Here is a 19,969-nt window from a genome sequence, read left to right as displayed (position 1 = left end):
TCAGCAGTGAGATATCTACTGGATCGATAGAAAGATCCGACCATTTTTCCAGCGGCCTTGGCAACAGATTTGATGTACGTATTCCATTTAAGATCAGGAGTAAAGGTCAAGCCCAGAAGCCTGTCAAAACCTGAGGCCTCCCCAAGACGAGAGCCATTCATTTTAATTGATGCCAGATGTGGATCAGAACGTTGATGATGTAAAGATAGACTTTTGTATTTGATCACATATTTATTGTGACTTGAATGGAATTTGCTTTTGTTTCAGAATCAAGCGGAAGTAGCAAAAGGCCAAGGTTAGAACCAGCATCAAATTTAGATGCCGATTATCCAGTGGATGAGGAGGTAAGTTTATATCATCTAAGCATTTTGATTCTCAAGTGTCATTTAAACTCCTGTTTAGAATGTAAATATCAGTGTTGAGTGAGTCTGTATGAATTCATTGTTTTAGGAACCAGAGTCAGACCTGTTAAAAATTTTTCAATTTAAAATTGAGTATTTGGGTTACCGATTCCACAAATGTATTTTTATCATGCATCAGTTTTTTTGTTTTTTTTTTTGTTTTTTTTTATGTGAAATTCACAAAGACTTGAGAAACATGCTTGTCCGGTTTTTAAATTGTAACAATGACGGAAGATATCTTGAGTTGAATCTTTTCAAATTTCAGGAGCCAGAGTCCGAGCTTTAAAAAGATCAGGAGTCAGAATGAAGCATTTGAGTTACCAATTTCATAGCCCAGGTTATATAATACACGTTTAAAATATTTTACTTTTTATATACAAAATTTGTCATTTATTTAATTATGTAATTATTATACCTCTTGGAATTTTTATTGTAATTAATAATAGGTATCACAATTTTTTTTTTTTTTTTTTTTTTTTTTCCACTATACAAAACAACTTTTGGATATGCATATATAATCTACAAGATAAAAAAAATTCCAAATTTATCTTCACATCTCAATTAGTACCTGAGTTATGACCATTCAAAGTTAGTTGGACATTACGTTTTGTGTGATACTGAATACAAGGCCAAGTTAAACAATGTATAACGTAAGGTTCAAATAAGTGAAAAATCTTTATAAATATAATGCCATAGTTTATTTAAAGAAAGATCATGTAGATGGAATTAATAATTTTTAGATATACTCAGTCTTAAACATTAGTGAAAATCATATTCCATCATAAAATTATGCAGAAATGATACAGAAGAATAACTTTGAGTGTTCATATAAGTTTTATTTTAACAGTTAATAGACTGAAACTTATAATTCATGACATACAGATTAAGCTAAGAAATGTATTAATTTGTACATCCATTTTATATTTATTTCTAACGCCAGTATTGAATTATGATCGCATATTGGTCAAGGGAGATAACTCAGTATGACAGTGTTATTAACAGTTGTCGTCTGCTTCTTCCATTTTTTTTTTTTTTTTTTTTTTTCGTTTTGTTTGGAGTTTCGCCCTGTACACTCGAGAATAAAGTTTCTTCATTTCTTCAAACGATTTTGTGTCATATACCTTTATTTATTGGCGTGGTGGCAGTTGTCACAGCCTGAAGCTCAATTTGGTAGTTGGTGAGAAAAATGGGCTAAATGTATACCTTACTAATTTGTTGTTTTTTTCTTAAAGTTATCCATCAATGATCCAACTTTTGGAATGTAAAAGAATAGAAAAGGATTAACAGAAAATCTTGAAATTTTGTTATATGAAAGAGTCAGTTTTTAAATAAAGACTTTTAAATTTTTAAATCCATTTTTTTTTTTTAATACTAAATTTTAAATGTTTTAAAGATAAAATATATTTATTAAATGTAATGGAAAGATTTTACTGACAATTCAGCTCATCTTACTGTAGATTTAATTTGGTTATACGCTTCTGTAATAGAATAAAATGAGGAATGTGTCATATTCTTCCATTACTTTGCTGAATATACTGGGAAGAGCCTTTATAATGTTATAAAGAGATCATATTATCCATGAAATAGGTCATAGACAACCTGTGACACAAAAGATCACAGGTCATCAAATATGGAATGGGAACCTTTTTAATGAAAAATTTTTCAAAATAAAATTTTTTTAAACGTGGAAAGTTAGCATCAAATTGTAAATGTTTATTCAGAAAGAGAGGACAGAAAAAACAAAGTGGAAGAAAAAGGAAAGAAAAGATGTGTACAGTAACATCTTGCTTTGCTATTAATATTAGGCTGGTTTCGGAAGGGCAGAAAAGGGACTTATGTTTATATGCACACATGTGTGTGTGTGTGCATGTGTTTAGGTGTACGTTGTTTTGTATTTTTTTTACTAAAAAAATGATTGTTTTATTGTACGTGTATCAATCTTTTCTGGGTTATTTAATGCAGAATCCAGTAACTTTGGAAAAAGTTTTTATGCTTCAAGTTCTTAATATCTTCAAATATTCATTCATGCTGTTTGATTGGTTTGTTTTGTAGAGGATAATTGTTTTTGGAGAACAGGATTGAATTTTGCAAAGGGAAATGTAAAAAAAAGAAAATAACGTCAGTGTTTGGTGCATCAAGAATGTACCAAAAAGCCAATATCTTCAGACAGTGTGATTTGGTATAATCAGTCAAAAAAATGAAGAAAAATAGACAACATATGTTACTTTTATGCAAAAGTTGGTCAAGGTGTGTTATAAAATTTATATCTAAGAGAAACCCTGTTTTATACAGTGTTATAAATATCATATGTTTATCACATAAAAATCTGTAATATTTTATTAATTTAAGTTTAAACTTGGAAATTTTTTTATGAAAATTAACTTAAAAGCCTATACTTAAGCTACCAGAACCATGCCATACCTCCTCAAAGAAAGAATAAAAAAACATAAAAACTTTTAAACTAATGCTTTGTTGTTTATACCTGTTCTGAGATGGGTATTATACCGGTTGATGTCTAAAAAGTTTTTTAAAATTAATATGGTGTTAAATGTTTTTAAAAAAATAACATAATAAATTCATAAAATTATATAATGGATATTATTTTTAGATATTTTGATCATTCTTTTTTCTTTCTTGTGAAGGAGGAAGAATCTGATAGTGATGATGATGATGACACCATGGAGTTGATGGCTGAACTGCAAAAAATCAAAAAAGAAAGAGTTGCTGAAGCTGCAAAACTTGTGAGTTCTTTTAATAGCTTTCATACTTTCTCTTTTTCATCTATATATATATATATATATATATATATATATATATATATATATCTTACTTTTTTTTTTTTTTTTTTTTTTACAGTGTATTTTTGAAATCATCATTTCTAAATTTTTAACTGGTCATAGAAGCCTTCGTTACGCCAGTTGCGCTATCCCTATGTGAAAAGAAAGCTTCAATGATTCAAAATAATTTTTCTTCCTTGACTGCTTGCAAAGAGGATCTTTCTAGAGATTTGGATTACACACATTTTGGATTTTTAATTTGGATCTATTTGTCAACATAACTCCGAGTTCTTTTTATGAGAACATTGAGTCTTATGATCATTTCGTCTTGGAATTACCTAACCACTCCATATCCTTTCGTTTTGATTTTTAATCTTTAATTTTTCATTTACTTTTTTCATTTTTTACATTTCTTTTTCTTTTTTTTTCTTTTTTTTTTTTTTTTTACATTTCATGAACTCTTTGCACTAAAACTTTTTTGCATATATGACTAGTTTCATATAATACAGTTTCAATGTATGCCAGTACCAGCAAATTCATAGCTTTGCTATTATATTATATTCATTTGCTAATATCTTCCCTCTGATGAGAAGAATGCATTTCTTTGAAACTCTGTGAATTAAGAAAATCTTCATATTTCTTATTTGAGTATCCTATCGAGCAATAAATTCCTGTAAAGTATTAACTACAGTCTTAAATTGTGTTCTTCTATGACAAACTCTATTTCCTATCTTGGTTGTATTGAGCTTTTTTATTTGATTAGGATTATTATATAAATAATAATATTTATATTTGCTTTAACTTTACAGAAGCTTTTGGCTTGTAAATGGCCAATCAAAAATCATGTCCTGCTTAGTCATAAAATTTGACTTTCTCTGTTAAAAAAAAAAAAACTTTACGCAATTTTTGGAATATGACATCTTCCATAAAGGCATTCACTGGTCACTGGAATAAAATGTATTCCGGCATTCACTAGTCAGACATGCATATAACATCAGTTTTAGCTCCAAGGTGCACAAAACATACAGGCCACAAAGAGTGACAACACCATTTTCATGTCAGTAGGTTTTCTCATGGCTAGAAAGGTCTGTAAAAAACTGAATCACTTTCAAAACATGAAAAAGGCAAAAAATAATTAACAAGTCATTGGTAATCATTTTCTCATCAAAGATAATTATTCGGTTAAATATTCAGTACATATATATATATATATATATATATGTGTGTGTACTGAATATTTAATATATATATATATATATATATGTCTTGGAAGTTTTTTAACCTTTAAAACTATATATAAAAAACATTTAATTTAAAAAAAATTTTTCATTCGTTGGAAAACTATTTAGTCAGTAGGTAATTTAATCACCTGCAATCAATGCATCAACTTGCTTTCACGAATTCACTATAGTCCTAATGTTAATTTAAGGGATCATCAGTTGTTTACCATGAAACACTTTCGTGGATTTAAAAACAAAACAGTATATTAAATCATAATAATATATAAATATATATATATCAGTAATATCACACCATTTTTTTCTTTACATTGAGTAAATTCAAATTAAGCATTATTGAAAAGAGCATAAAAACAAAGAAATATTATCTTTAGTTTTTTTAAATCAGCCCATTAGAATTGGAGTTATGACTAATCAAAGTATCAAAAAATGCACGGTTGACTGGGCATTCAGTCCTATTCAAATGCATATAAGCTTGTGACTGAAAATGGTAGGAAATTTGCACAATTTACAGACTCATTTTTAAAAAGTTATATCTTCAGATCTTTTCAAGATATTATGATGAAATTTTGAACATATAATACCGTGAAGGTTCAGATGGTTGTATTTATGTCCATCTCACTTGGTAACTTATGGACTAATTAATTATTGTTGTTTTCTTCCAACAATGCAAAAAACTTTCTACTCCAATAGCTTTTTTCTTTGAAACACTTGCCTTTGAAATTCCATTCCTCTTTCCTGACTATCAACCTGAAGAAATCGTAATATAAAAAAAGCATCTCTCTACACAATTTACCATTTAGAAAGTCCCTGTATATCTGGCCCTTAATTCACAGTAACCCCTTATGTCTCCTGACAGTATGCCTTGTTTGGAGTGAATTGAAGTAAAAAAAATAATTAAATGGTTAATAGTTACCTTTGACACTATCTGGTCTGGAAGTGGGTGATCATTAAGACTTGCTGATCATTAAGAAACGATGAGCATTCTATGTTAAATTTATAGATGAAAGTGATACCTGACTCTAAAGTCTAAATATGTTATTTTTCTTTTAAATTACTATTTTGCAGATATTTTTCCAACCTGTTTTTAAAAAAAAGTAGAAAAAATATTAATTATATATCCTTTCAAGATTCAATACATCATGAACAAAATATACAATTTATTAATTTTTTTTATATAATTATAAGACAATTACAATATGTAGTTAAAACAAAAGAAATTGTTTGGGATTATTAAAATAATTTTCAGTATTATATTGATAATGTTCATCCATTCATTTATTTTTTTACTATCACTTATATTTAAATTCATGTTTTCAACTGTATAAATTTGACATCACACCAAAGCTATAATTATTTTGCTTTTAACCTCTATTTATAAGAAAATCCAATTAGGTCAGTTGTTAAATTTATGTACTGATGAAGAACGGAAAACCCCAAGGTGTCGGTTTCCAGTTATGATATCCACTTTATTTGTTGGGAATTATTTATTATTAAAGTTATATTTTCCAATTTTTAAAGTGTTAAATGTTTTGGACTCCTAATGGGGGAGTATGACATCAATGATTTTGACGATTGTTTTTATAACCACAAGTTATAATAACCAACCAATGAAAAGCTTCCAAAGTTACTATAAAAATTGTCAAATTTTGGATTCAATCAGTTCGCCGTTGGCTACGTCACAAACTACATTTGATTCTTCGCCGTCATCTTTGTTATTGGCAATTACTTCACATTCAGTATCGGGACTGCACTGATTCTTCACTGCCATATTTATTCAACATAATGTCTCAACACTTAACAAAAAGTAAATAAGATCTCCGATATTTTGAAATGAGACAAATTATGCAATGTATGTGGCAACAATATTTCATGAACAGGTGAATGGTGGCTTTATAGACATGTAGGATACTAACAAGTGTGAAGTCTTCATGACAATCAATGGTTGGAAAGTTTTCTTATAATTGTTAAAAGAAAGCAGCTTTGAGTTGAGTTATATTAAATCTATTTTTGGAACTCATTCTACTACAGACTAAAAGTCTTTTTCTAAAAATTCCATCATTACTTTGGATAAAGAGTAGAAAGTAGATTGTGGGTTGCTCTCAATCGCCTCATAACTCTCGTTTCCCTTGTTTTGTCCTTTAGTCCTCATATTCCTTTTCTGATGAAAGGAAAAGAATAACTGTTCTGAGTCAAAATCTATCCATATAATGCTTATCATTGGCTAATTTTTGACCTTGAAGTAGTATTTTCTTTTCTAGAGCAACTAGCATTTCGGCTCGACGTTGCCCGGGTGTTTGGATGTGTCTGTTGAACAAAAGAAAAAAATGTGGAAGTAGGAAGGCAGGCTCGAACCCATACCGCGAAGGAGGAAAAGAACGGGGTAAAAACCCAATGTCTATGCTGTTACGACCACTGCCAAACCGGAAGTGACATTTTTTAAAATTAAGGCTAGACAATCTAAAGGAGAGAATAACTTTCAAAAATATTGACGAAAAAAGTGACCCCACCCCCCTGTAGAAAAATGCCTAATTGAAGGGGAAGATATTAGTGTTTTTAGCCAATTTTTCAATATTTGTCATATGAAAGGTCGAACTTCAAAACGATACTGATCTTGGTAAAATTCGTCGCCTCTATTGAAAGTTTTAGGCAGACATGCAAACATACATACATACATACATACATTTATATATTGGTAACTAAAAATTTGCGACCCAAACCGATGAAAAAGCTTGCCGTATCTCTGAATACCCTTTATGTAAAATTTCAAATATTTAGACCAGAAATTGTCTGAGTAATTTGGAAGAGACGGCTGAGGTCAATTTTTTTTTAACTTTGACCCCTTTTTTGACCCCTTAACATTTATTCTTTTGGGCTCAAATCAAGTTATTAAGTTAGATCCATGTCCAAGGAACCTATATCTAAAATTTCACGTGTTTAGACCCAAAATTGTAGGAGGAGTTTGGTAGAGTTCTCAAAGGTCAAATCGTTGAACTTTGACCTCTTAATCACCAAATTTCTATCCGAAAACCAATCACATCAATTTCCTCAAATCTCAGTATCCTGTATATCAAATTTCGAATCTGTAGGCTTAAAATGGACAGTTATTGTGTAGGGAAATGTACACAGACACACACACACAGACACTTTCACTTTTATAGATATATATAGATTACCATTAAAAAAATGTGCATACATTCGATTTACCTGCATTTCAATTATAGAATGTGGTGTCATCAACAATTATACTCATTTCAGACATGATTGCATTCTGGGATGATAAAGATTCAAGTATTGACCCTTGAGGCACACCTTACTGTGGTGGGTTTTTTTTTTTTTTTTTGGTTTTTTTTTTGGTTTTTTTAAGTGTTAAGAGAAATCAAAATTTTTGTCCATTGTTTGTGACATTAATTGAAAATGGCCAACAATTTTAATCGGTACATAAATTGTTGTTTACATTATAAACTTTCAAATGATTTTACAACTTTAAAATGATCTCTGTTTGAATGTCAACTGTTTTTTTTTTCCAATTCAATTTTTATTTTTTACTTTCTGTTTATAACACAATTTTTTTTCTTTTTATTTATATTATTTTTAGGAAGCTGAGCGGAAAGTAGAAGAAGAAAGAATTCGTAAAGAAAATATTTTGAAAGGCAATCCATTACTGAATCAAGAAAAAGTTGATTTTAAAGTTAGAAGAAGGTATATTTTTTTTTTCTATTTAAATTGGAAACGATATTCATCATCGTATTTGATATGTTTTATTTTAACCAATAACTTTTGAAAAAAAAATACTAAGAAAATTATGTACTAGAAAAAAAAAATGATCTGTTGGGTCACTTATTGAACTCTGATTAGATTGTTTAATTTAGGGAAAAATGAGTTTTATAGCCAGTTAAAGTTTTTTTTTACGAAGGAGTCACCACTTATAAAGGCCGAGGGGCCACTTGAAGATAAAGGTTAGTGAGTGTAATTGTTAGTAGTGGAAATTTGGTAAATTGAATTACTTAAGGGGATGGCTCGTCAAGAATTTGTTCACGTTGGACTTGAAGACAACCATATTGTAGTCAGTTGGAAAGCAGGAAAACGGAACAGACAAAATCTCAAATTAGTCTTTCTGTTCACTATATCTCCCTCTGTCTTTATTTCTTTTTTCCCTCTCTAGCTATGAGTTATATAGTACTAATACTTATGGTGATATTCCCTATTGTTTATAATGAACTATTCCAACCTTTAGTTTTATAGTATGTTTTATTATCTTTTACTGTTAGATCTGATGACCTTACAGTAACATTAAATCTGAAAAGTATGGAAAGATATATGCAGAACAGAAGACTGATAGTATGGTCATGTTGAAAAAATGGATGAGAGTTCTTGGATCAGTAGATATAAAACAGTTAAGGTAGCTGGTTCAGTTTGCAAGGAAAACATGGGAGGGTGTCATAAAAATGAAGTTGAAATAAAGAGAAATAAAAACCTAGAAAGTAAATTTCTAAAAGCAGTCCAACACATGCCAGCATCTGAAAAGGACATTAAACTGAATGTGATGATGGTTAAATATGACCATCCAATTTTGGCTCTATTCTATTATGGACTGGAGACCATTTCCTAAAATTTCGGCCATTGTCTTGGATAAAGAGTAGAAAGTGAACTGTGGGTTTACTTTCAACAGCCTCATAACTCACTTTCCTTATTTTGTTCTTTAATTTTTACATTCTATGAACAATGTTTCTGACAAAAGGAGAATAGTTGTTTTCTGGGTCCAAATCTATCCATATAACATTTAATGTTAACTAATTTTGACATTGAAATAGTTTTTTTTTTTTTTGTTTTTGTTTTTTAACTTCTTAACATTAAGTGACTTCATGCCTTGCCTGGAGTGATTTCAATAAAAAATGAATTAAATAAGTGGTTCTGGTTGAAATTCTGTAAAGATTCCCAAGTTGAACAAGACACATATGAAATACTTTAAGACACCCAAATGGGATTGTGGAGGATTCAACATAAGGCTGATCATAAGACAAAGGATTAAGTTTACAACCACATGGCTCCTTGAATTATTGTTTTCATGGCTATAGCGATACATTAGTAGATGGGGAAATATTCAAATTTATCAACTTAAAAGATGCAGAATTTCTGCTGAAATCTGCTTTTTGTATATATAATTTCTTTCCTGATTCAATTTTATTTCTTTTTCTTGCTTTTTCTTTCTATCCCTTTTCCTGATTTTTTTTTCTCTTCCTCTCATCTTATTTTATCTTATTTCTTTTCCCGTTCTGGAAATATTAATTTTGCCAAATTTCAAAGAATTCAGGATCAGGAAGGGAAAGGAAGGTAGAAGACTTTTGATTCATCAAAAAATTACTTCCTGTCTCCTTGCATATGAACTTGGCATCTTTCTTGGTCATGTTTTTTTTTTTTTTGTTTCTTTCTTTCTTGAACTAAACATGTTCATGCTTTAAACTTTTTTGCAAACAAAAAAATGATTTTAACCCTAACTTAAAAAATTTTTAAACAAAAAAGGAGATAAACATCATTATGAAAAAAAGGTCTTGTAGATTAATATCCTCCATTTAAAAAGGGTGGGGGAATCTTATTCAGAATTCTCCCTATATTAAAAAACAAAAATAAAGAAATCTGAATGATATGCATATCCGTGACGAAAAACCACATTCCAAAATTCATGTAAATTGATCAAGTAGTTTTATTTTTAGATAAGAAATCAAACTTTATAACCCAAGAAGCAATTGTCTTGCCAACAAGTTTGAAAATAATCCAGTATCAAGAAGCAAAGGGAGATAACTCAACAATATCTCAAACTTGCAATATTTTTGTTTTAATACTTACAAATTCCCATTAATTGCTTTAAAATGATTTTCTTTATAAAAATAATTCTACTTGATTAATTTGCTTAATTTTTGGAAGGTGATATTTTTGTTTCGTCATGGGAATGTACATCATCATATAGATATTTCTTTTTGTTTTTTAATATAGGGGAATTCTGGACAAGAACCAAATAAGTTAGGAAAATTGAGGCCATTTCTTCCTCAGAAAGTTGTGTGTGTGTGTGTGTGTGTGTGTGTGTGTGTGTGTGTGTGTATGTGAGAGAAAGTCTTAGCACTCAAATTGGAAAATTTATATGCCCCCTCCCCTTCCCTCTGAAATTGTTTAGAGACTGTACTACTGAAATTTGTGAAACGGGTGATGCCCACCACCATTTGGAAGTTGCTCTTGATTTTTAATTATTTTACTATTGGCCAATCACATTCCTGATAACCAAGATAATTGTTAGTGCTACAAGAATGAAGCAAAGGGCTTAGTTTTTTACAGTTAACAACCCTGTGCATCATTTTCAAATTTTGGTTTCAAATGATTGTGTGGAGTCCATCAGTAAATGCAGATCTTGGAAAAAATTAATTCAAAACTGAAGTTTAGGTGCTTCCAACTAAAATTAATATTTCCAAGATTAACATTGTCTTCTAAAATAAAAAGTATTATAAAATATATACCTATCATATCTATCAAACCTGAAAAAAAAAAAAAAGAAATGCAACACCTAATTGCTGAAGAACATGATTTTTATTAGCATGAATCGGTTTGATGCCTTTTGAATATAATTTGGTTGTCTCATATCTGTAGAATCACGTATAGAAAATCAGAGAAAAATATCTTCATCATTATTTGAATATTCAACAGTAATTTAATTCTAATCAACAAATTTAGATGTCTGCAACATGAAACATTTTGTTTTTTCTGACAGTTATTAAAATGAAAACAATATCTATTTACTTTCTCTTTCTCTGACCTAATTTTTATAGCTTCATAATGAAAATTAAATTTTTTTTTCTTCTAGGTGGGACGATGATGTTGTTTTCAAAAACTGTGCAAAAGGTGGAGAAGATAGTCGTGGTTTCATTAATGATACATTGCGTTCAGAATTTCACAAGAAATTTATGGAAAAGTATGTTAAATAAATATATTTCCATACATTTGTCATATTTTTTTTGTCATTTCCATTTTATCGTGTACATAATTTTGTCATAAAATATTTGTCATATTTGAGTTTTGACTTATTTTTTTTTAACCAGTATCTACATCTCCCTACTCCTTCTACCACTTTTTCTCCTATGTCCTTTCCTTTTCACCTGTAGTTTTTCACTTTTTTTTTGTTTTGTCAATTTTCTTATCTTGTTCTAACTAGTGATGGGGCATCCTACAAGATACCAAATATTCACCCATTCCAACCAAGAGACTTTTTTTCAGATTCTAACCATTCCTTTAAGTGCAATTGTTTGAATCTCTCTTGCACTTTGTTCACTGAGTATTGTGACACCACATTGCCTTATATGCCATAGAAGCCACTTAGGGTCATATCCTGGGTAATGCAGCACCAACTGTAGTTTGATGCCAAGAGGATTCCATGCACTCAGACTGGTAGCTCTAACAATTATTCTATTCTCATGCAGTGTTTAAAACATCCACAGAATGTTTGAGTTATGTAACTTAGTCAAAGACTTTGGTAATTAATCAATCTGGTTAGCAAAAGAAAAACTCGCCATGATCAATAGCAATAAATAATTATTAGAAAGTTATATTGCTCTTGTCGAAGAGAAAAGCAAGTTGAGGAATTTGGCTGATGCTAATTCTTCATTAAAGCATTTTAAAATTTGTTTAATCCTTGTGTCCTTTAGAGATTGAAGAAATTTTCTTGGTCTATTGAATTTATATTTTCAATCAGCCACCAAATTTGGTCCCTCTCTCTCTCTGTCTCCCAGATTGACCGATGGTTCTGTTGAATTCTTCAAATATCAGTTCTTTAATTGAAAACTTTTTAAGATGAGTCTTGTGATTTGCTACCCAATCACAATTCATATGATATTTTGTTTTCTTATGATTGGTCGAGCAATGAAAACACTATTTTACACTAAAACGTGTATCTTGATCCGAAGCCCCAATATGAAGCTAGATTTTATTTAAAAATTAGAATGCCTTAGTATTTGTTAATAGGTAATTTATCAGATATGCTAAATGTGCTTAAATCTTTTTAATTTGCCAACATAAAATTGTTTTTGGAAAATATTTCTTGATAATATGACTGTTCAAATGGATCATTTTCTCCTGTTGTCAATTTTAACTTATAATCTTTCAAAATTTAGCCTGAGAAATTTCTTTCAATTGTCATATTAAGTTTGTCGGTACAATATCTTAATCTTAAATCATGATCTTTTAAACCCATTTTATCTATATAATTATAAAACTCTGTTGCTTGAATCTTGTTTTCAACGATTGGCTTTTCCATCTTTTAAAAAAAGGATGACAGGTGAATTTTTATACACACATGCGTGCACACACACACACACACACACACAGTAGAACCCCAGAATATGGTAGCCCTTGGATACGTTTTTTTTTTTTCTCTTAGGTTATGATGTGGAATACAATGTTTTTTCAGCCCCTGGTTACAGTATTTGCCCCATCTTATGCTGTTATTTATAATGTTATTTGATTATATACATGTGTACTGTATATTTTACTAATTTTTAATGCTGATCCCCAGGTTCTACTGTGTGTATATATATATATATATATATATATATATATATATATGCAAATGAGCATGACTTTGAGGCTAAAGAATAAGGGTGGAGAGTTGTATGTTTTGGTTTTGATTTTAGTTGATGGCACCAAAGTCATGTTTTTTTTTAGTTTTAATCTCATATATTAGGTCCAATATAATAATCGATAAAGAATTGTCTCCATAATAAGAAATACATAATCTGTATGAATTAAAATATCATATTTAAGCATATCTTACAATCAGACAATGCCTGGCAGTCTGCTAGTTTATAATAAGTCTGTATTTATGAGTTAACTGTTATTCAGCACAAAAATTAATGAAATTATTTGTGAAAATAAATATTTGGAGATATTTTACGTGCTGATCCTCAATTTTAATTCATTTACACCAGTTGTTCCTCATTGTGTCACACTTCTCCTCTTCTCATGATCAATTTTGTTTTTTAGTTATAAATAAATTGATGGGGGGGGGGAGTAACTCCCTACCTAGCATTTACTCTTACTCATCCAAATGCCATTCTGAAAACATTTCATGAAAAACACTTTTTTCATTTTAACAGGTATTCAATCATATTTCCAGCATTTTCATTTGCAATACAGTGTAGGAAAAGAAAATGTACATAGAAAAAAATAGAAACTTTTACTTGTTTTCAAATGCTAAGGTCATTTTGCTTTAGTACAATATTTCAAGTAAATAAGTAAACAAATCTTTAGAACCAATTCTACATAACTTTATAACCTGATATGCATTTTTTTGTACTTCATCTAACAAAGTGAATTATGCCAACTATTTTTATCTATTCAACAAATATGTACAAATAAAACTTTGCATACAGCTGTTTACATCATGAACCGATGAAATTTGAAAATGATTTTTAAGTTTAAACTACAGATTAGAAAATAGTTGTTGACTAGAATTAAAAAATACAAATAGTATGCTAACTAAAATCTCAAGCATAAGAATATCATGATGCAACTGCTATTACGAATTACAGTGTCTTTATAATTTTTTTATATTTAATGTCTGTTTTATTAAAAACCAAAAAAAGCTACAGTTTCAAATGTCTGTATTAACACAACTATCAGACAAGTAAATCACATTTCAGTCACAAATTATTTACAACTTAAAATTAAACTCATGTTCATGAAAACACAATTTGGTAAAAATAAAGAGATTCCTGAACAATTACAAATAGGGACAGCTAGTATAATATATGATGATTATATATGTCTTTATACAGTGGCACCAAAAAGAAAGTCTATACTTGTTTTTTCAAAAACCGCAAATTTAAGCTAAATTGAATGTAAATGTTTAAACAACCTATACCTCATTTGATTCGCCTTTTTATTCCTCTATAATTTGATCTGTTCATATTTGACTTTTGATTGAAGTACTCTAGTGTTCATGTCAGTTTAAAAAAATTAACTTCAAATCGAGAAGGCAAAAGAAAACTCTGCAGCAACAAATGAGCTTAAAATATCCACCTTTTAGGCAACAAAACATCTCTAATCATAATTGTTGTTGTTCCAGATTATACAATGTAACATTTAGTCCATATATCTCTACTTTCTCTTAATGATCATCAAGAGCTCATTAATCTTCACCTTTCTGTTATATCCAATCTAGAAATCAGCCGCAGATTGAAATGTGATGAGGAACAGTATGAATGACTGCAAAAGCACCAAAACATTGGCAGTATTCGTGATGCCCCTAAATCTGGTTGTCCTAGAGTTACTTCTTACCAGGAAGACAATGCTATCAAGATTCGCTGCTTCAGAAACAGATTTGAAATGGCTCCCTAAATCCAACAACCATGTAATATTGTTAAAAAGTGCTTTCTTTCTACAGTTAAGAACAGATTGAAGGAATTTAATTTGCAAAACTGTGTTGCATGACGCAAACTGATAATTTCTGTAAAGGACAGAAAGTGTCATCTGGACTTTATCAGATGCAAAAAAAAAAATCATGACTCTTCATATTGGTTGAAAGTGATTTTCAGCGATAAAAACAAGTTCAATAGGCTAGGCAGTGATGGGATGTGGTATGTCCATCAAAGGAAGGATGAAGAATTTAATCCTAGGTGCACAGTTTCAATGCTGCAAGGTGGCGGAGGTTCAGTTTTGGTGAGGTGCGTTATTAGTGCTTATGGTGTAGGTGTTATTAGTGCCAATGGTCCAGGACCTATAGTGTGCTTGTAAGGTCGAATTAATTCAATCAAGTACATTAATATGTTGACTGAGCATTTTCTACCCTACTTTGGGCAGAATTTGGATGATAATCCTATCTTCATGCAAGATGATGTTCCCATTCACACAGCTGGCAATGTCAATAAAAATAATAATTATCTTCATAAGAATTTAAAACCGGGGTGTCATGGGTGTCTCTCTGGTGATCGGCAATAAATCAGCCTCACACTGAAAATTGATAACCACCGGGAGGATGGCAACCTCAAAGAAACCAGACACTGCACTATTTGGAAGTAGGAAATACATTTTAGAATTGTTCCTTGGTTGCGTAATCATTTTTTACATGCAGAGAAATCACAACAAAAAGAAGTGGTCAAGACACCCATGCTGTATCATTTTCTCACTACTACAATGATAAGAAATATGGTGTTAAACTTGTAGTTTCAATTAACAAATAATTGTGCATTTTTTCTAATGTAATGGCAGTATACTAAATTATTATTACGACAAAAAAACCTCAAGATAAACTTTTTCTATGACATGTTCTGTCTATGACATAAGGCCATTCCACCAACCATTATCTCCTTTGAGGGAGATATTGTAGTATATACTTTGTTGTAATTAGATCATCATCCTGGACATTACTTCCTCTTGGAAGCAGAGAAGTATATCTTCTGTCATCAGGAGGCCATTTTCAAAAAAAGCATTACCTCTTTTTTTTTTTTTTATGCCTATACCAAGATTAGATATATACATAAAAACTAGCTTCTAACAGATTAAAAAATGATATTTTCGTATAATAATAATAATAAATGACAGAATTTAAAAAGAAATGTAAAAACATATAAAAGTATAGGTACTCCTGGGTCAGGACAGTTAATGATATATAATGATTATATATGATATATATTAAAAGACTATACAAAAACGAGACAACCAAAAATGAATAATATTAATTATGAATCCAGCCATAGTATTTTAAAGTGTCTAGGTTTGTAAATGACTATAAGTAAGCAGGAGAGAGAAAAACAACTGGTATATTTTAGATTTTGCCATTTTGTAAATATTAAAATTAACACTTTTAAATATTGTTCATACATTTATTTAGTCATGCCTCTAACATGTGACCACGATCTTGCATACAGCATTTGATACTCATACATACTTTTAAAAACTATAATTGCCACACATTTTTAAGCTTAGCAGACACAACTACCTGATGACGACTGGACAATTCAGTTAAAAGTGCTCATGAAATAATGGAACAAAAAGAAACATACGGATCCTATTTGCAATAATTCAGCAAAATTACAAAAAGGACAATATGAAATATATATATAAATGAGGAAGTTAAAAGAAGAGAATAAGATCAATTCTTTAAGAGGAGACTTATTGGGATAATGTGAAGCTCAACAAATTGTTTTGGCGGTTAAGTGCAAATCAGTAAAGAAAGAAAATGACAAAATAAAACTATAGTAATATATATAAATTTATTCATTTATTCAATAAGGGTATACATCAATTGGGGTGTAGGAGGAGGGAGAACTCTTTATACCATGGTATTTTGAAGCCTAATGCTTGTCATCAGAAGAGGAGAGAAGATGCTAGGTAACATAACAGGGATGCAACGTCTTGTGATAGTTACATTAGGAGTGAAGTAAAATATTGAGGTTGTTTGGGGGAACTAAATTGATCTCTGTGATATAGTTTTTATTATATAATGTAGGTAGTTATATGGCATGTTATGGTGGGTTTAACATATATGGACAAAATGTGTGATTAGACTCTCGGGAAAAATATAGGGTATGTTAATTGAAGGAAGATGTTTATTTAATCATGTATTAAAGGGTTATAGCTATGGAAAGGGTTTACATGAAATAGGGGGTTTATGCTATGTGGGTATATTTTAGAGGAGCTATCTGAAATTATAACAGTGCTTAAAAGAAATATAAACTATTAGGAATAATAGTAAGATAATAAATGTAAGGGGATAAATTATAAAGGATACAATATAGAAAGACTTTAAATAGAATAAAATAGAGGATAAACTAATGGCAGAATAAGGAGATAAAGATACAAAGGAGTATATAGATATAGAAATATGAGGATTATAGAGTAATATAATAATAATTATAAAATAATAAAAATTTATAAGAGATATAAAGTTATTAAATATAGGAGAATAAAAATAGGAGAAAAAATGGATATAAAAATAAGTACAAAAATATAAAGATCTAAATAGGCAAGTGACACCAAGAAAAGAAGCAAAATAAAATGAAAATACCACAACAAAAAAAAATATACAGCAGGAGAAAGTTCGTGGAGGCAAGGAGTGGCGATGTTTTGCAAAGTTTTTTAGGCCATTATTGAGTGCAAAGCAGTATCGAAATATTTTATAAAAGAAAAAAAAAAGTAAATAAGTGGAAATTTCTCTGAGAGATACAGTATTCATTCAGATTTAGATGATGAGTCAATGAAATGTGTTGCTGTTAGTGGTGGAGAATTTGCAATTTTATAGGATATTAGAGCTCGGATGAGAATATAATTAATGGACATTACCTCACTTCTTCGGAAATATATATATATATATATATATATATATATTTAAAAAAAAAAAAAAATAGTAGGCAGACAGGCTTGAACCCGTGACGCAAAGGCGGAAAAGAAAGTGAAAGAAAATCTTAGCTGACATCTCCATGGCGTGACTGGAAGTCAAAAACATTGAAATTAACTGAAGTCAATCCAACCGTGACGATGATTTGCTAAAATGTCGGCAAAAAAAAAAAAATCAACACCTCCTTGTACAAAACGGTCGAGTTTAGGGTTAAGAAATTAATGGTTTGAGCCAATTTTTATATTTGTCATCTGAGATGTCGAGCTTCAAAATGATACCGATCTTGTAAGGATCCGTTGCTTCTGCTGAAAGTTTTTGCGATACATACATACATTTAGACAGACAGATGAGATTTATATTATAGACTTGCGTGGGTGCCCGATGTTTGTAGGTGTGTATTAAGCAAAAAAAAAGTGGTGGCAGGCAGGCGCAAAAGAAAGTGAAAGAAAACCTGACATCTTACCGCTAGACCATCACATGAGCGGAAGTGTAAAGCGTTCAAATTTAGCAATGTCAATCAAAAAGTTGACTTGCACAAATAAGTTAAAAATCATGCACGTGCAGAAATAAACGTTGCTTTCATAGGCCAGTTATGCTTTCTGCTTTCTGCTATTTTATTTATTTGTTTCCCTATGATGTTGGGGAAACCCAGCTCCTTCAAAAAAGGGGGAAACTCTCAAATGAATAGCAATTGTCTGATATGAAGGGTTTTCCCCACATTGATCAAAGCTGATTGCCAGACGGCTGCCTTTGCTTCGATTAGTTTTGCTTTTATACGAAAAAGACAAACACTCGAAAGGACGGGATAGAGGGAATTTTTTAAAAGTCGATACAAATAAAGATAAAGACAATGTTCATTTTCGAATCATAGATATTATAATCTAAGAAGTATAAGGAAATAGTAACCTTGTCGAGAAGCCTCACAAAAAAGTCTTTCTTGGACACTCTTGTGCCCATTTTGCCTTTTATATATATAGATTATATTGGACCCAATATATAGTAATAATTTTTTAAAAAATTTTTAAAATGACTTGTGGACCACCACCGAGAATTGAAACCAAAACGTTTACCTTACAATTTACTTTTTCTTTTGACATTAATGCCTGAGCTATGAAGACATGTTTGCTGCAAGGCTAAAACTTAAAAACATAAACCAATAGTTAATACGTTATGCATGCATATTCGTAAAAACCTCCATTTAGCAAATTCCATTTTTTTTTAATTTTCACACTTTCACCAATTTTCCCCGGCTAAAACCCAAATATAAAATTTTGCATGGGCTCGAATACCCTATAAGTTTCATGTCTGTTGACCAAAAACTGATAGGAGTTTAGTAGGCAATTTTTTTTTTAAACAAATATATATACGCATGCATAAATATATATAGAAAGAGGTTTGTGTTTACTATAACCTTTTTACGTAAATATTATGCAAGTTTAAATCATGTAGAATATCTGCATGAATATAATTACACGTAATAGTTAACTAAATATGATTATCCCATTAGAAAACCGAAAAATTAATAAGGAATCAATTAAAATCAACGTTTAAAAGAATATGCAAATTAGCAATATATTTTGCAGATGAATATAATTCCATCACCCATATATAACAAAGTTGTATTTTCTTTTTAAATAAATAGAAAAAAAGGGTTTTTATTATGAATATCAATACACACACAAAAAAAATTATAGTAGTGTGTATGTGTATATATATATATATATATATATATATATATATTTCTTTTGGGGGTAAAAAATTTTATAATGGCTGAATAAAGACCTATTAATATGATGGATTAAAAAAAAAATGAAAAAGGTCTAGCTAACTAGATTTCGTTCCTCACTCAATAGCTAAATCGAGGAAAAATTACAATTAAAAAAAAATTGTCATCAATATGGTGAGGGAGGAAAAAAAATAAATGGGGAAAGAATCACAGAAATTACATTAAGTCCTAAAAGATTTTCTTTTTGTTTGCAAAGAGATGGTCTTAAGTACTTAATAAAATGTTTTTTTTAGGATTTTTAAAAGGAAAGGCGAGTGTGACCTGTTTAGGATCGTGGACATGTTGACACTAAAGTTCATGGCACAAGCACGGTTATTTATAAGGTGCTCTCAGATAGGAGACCCACATGTATTATTCATAACGTCAGAAGGTGAAAAATCTGCATAGCA

General features: G+C 30.0%; 1 protein-coding gene across 4 annotated transcripts in view; it reads left to right on the top strand.

The window, feature by feature from the left end:
- The window catches only part of LOC145296827 (protein CWC15 homolog A-like), a 70,348-nt gene that overhangs the window by 29,537 nt on the left and 20,842 nt on the right, over positions 1-19,969 (top strand). For 2 of the 4 annotated variants that reach the window (XM_080142936.1, XM_080142938.1), the window contains exons 4-7: positions 268-344; positions 3,044-3,142; positions 8,015-8,118; positions 11,270-11,377. In XM_080142936.1, the coding sequence (XP_079999062.1) occupies positions 268-344; positions 3,044-3,142; positions 8,015-8,118; positions 11,270-11,377 (388 nt within the window). Of the gene's footprint in view, positions 1-267; positions 345-3,043; positions 3,143-8,014; positions 8,119-11,269; positions 11,479-14,620; positions 14,661-19,969 lie in introns of those variants that run through there. The other 2 variants (XM_080142935.1, XM_080142937.1) reach the window with 2 other exon arrangements.

Source organism: Euprymna scolopes, chromosome 17 (assembly GCF_053919585.1).
Source record: "Euprymna scolopes isolate OS-2025 chromosome 17, ASM5391958v1, whole genome shotgun sequence".
Taxonomy (NCBI): domain Eukaryota; kingdom Metazoa; phylum Mollusca; class Cephalopoda; order Sepiida; family Sepiolidae; genus Euprymna; species Euprymna scolopes.
The sequence above is the reverse complement of the archived record's forward strand: the minus strand, read 5'-3'. Positions and strand labels throughout refer to the sequence as shown.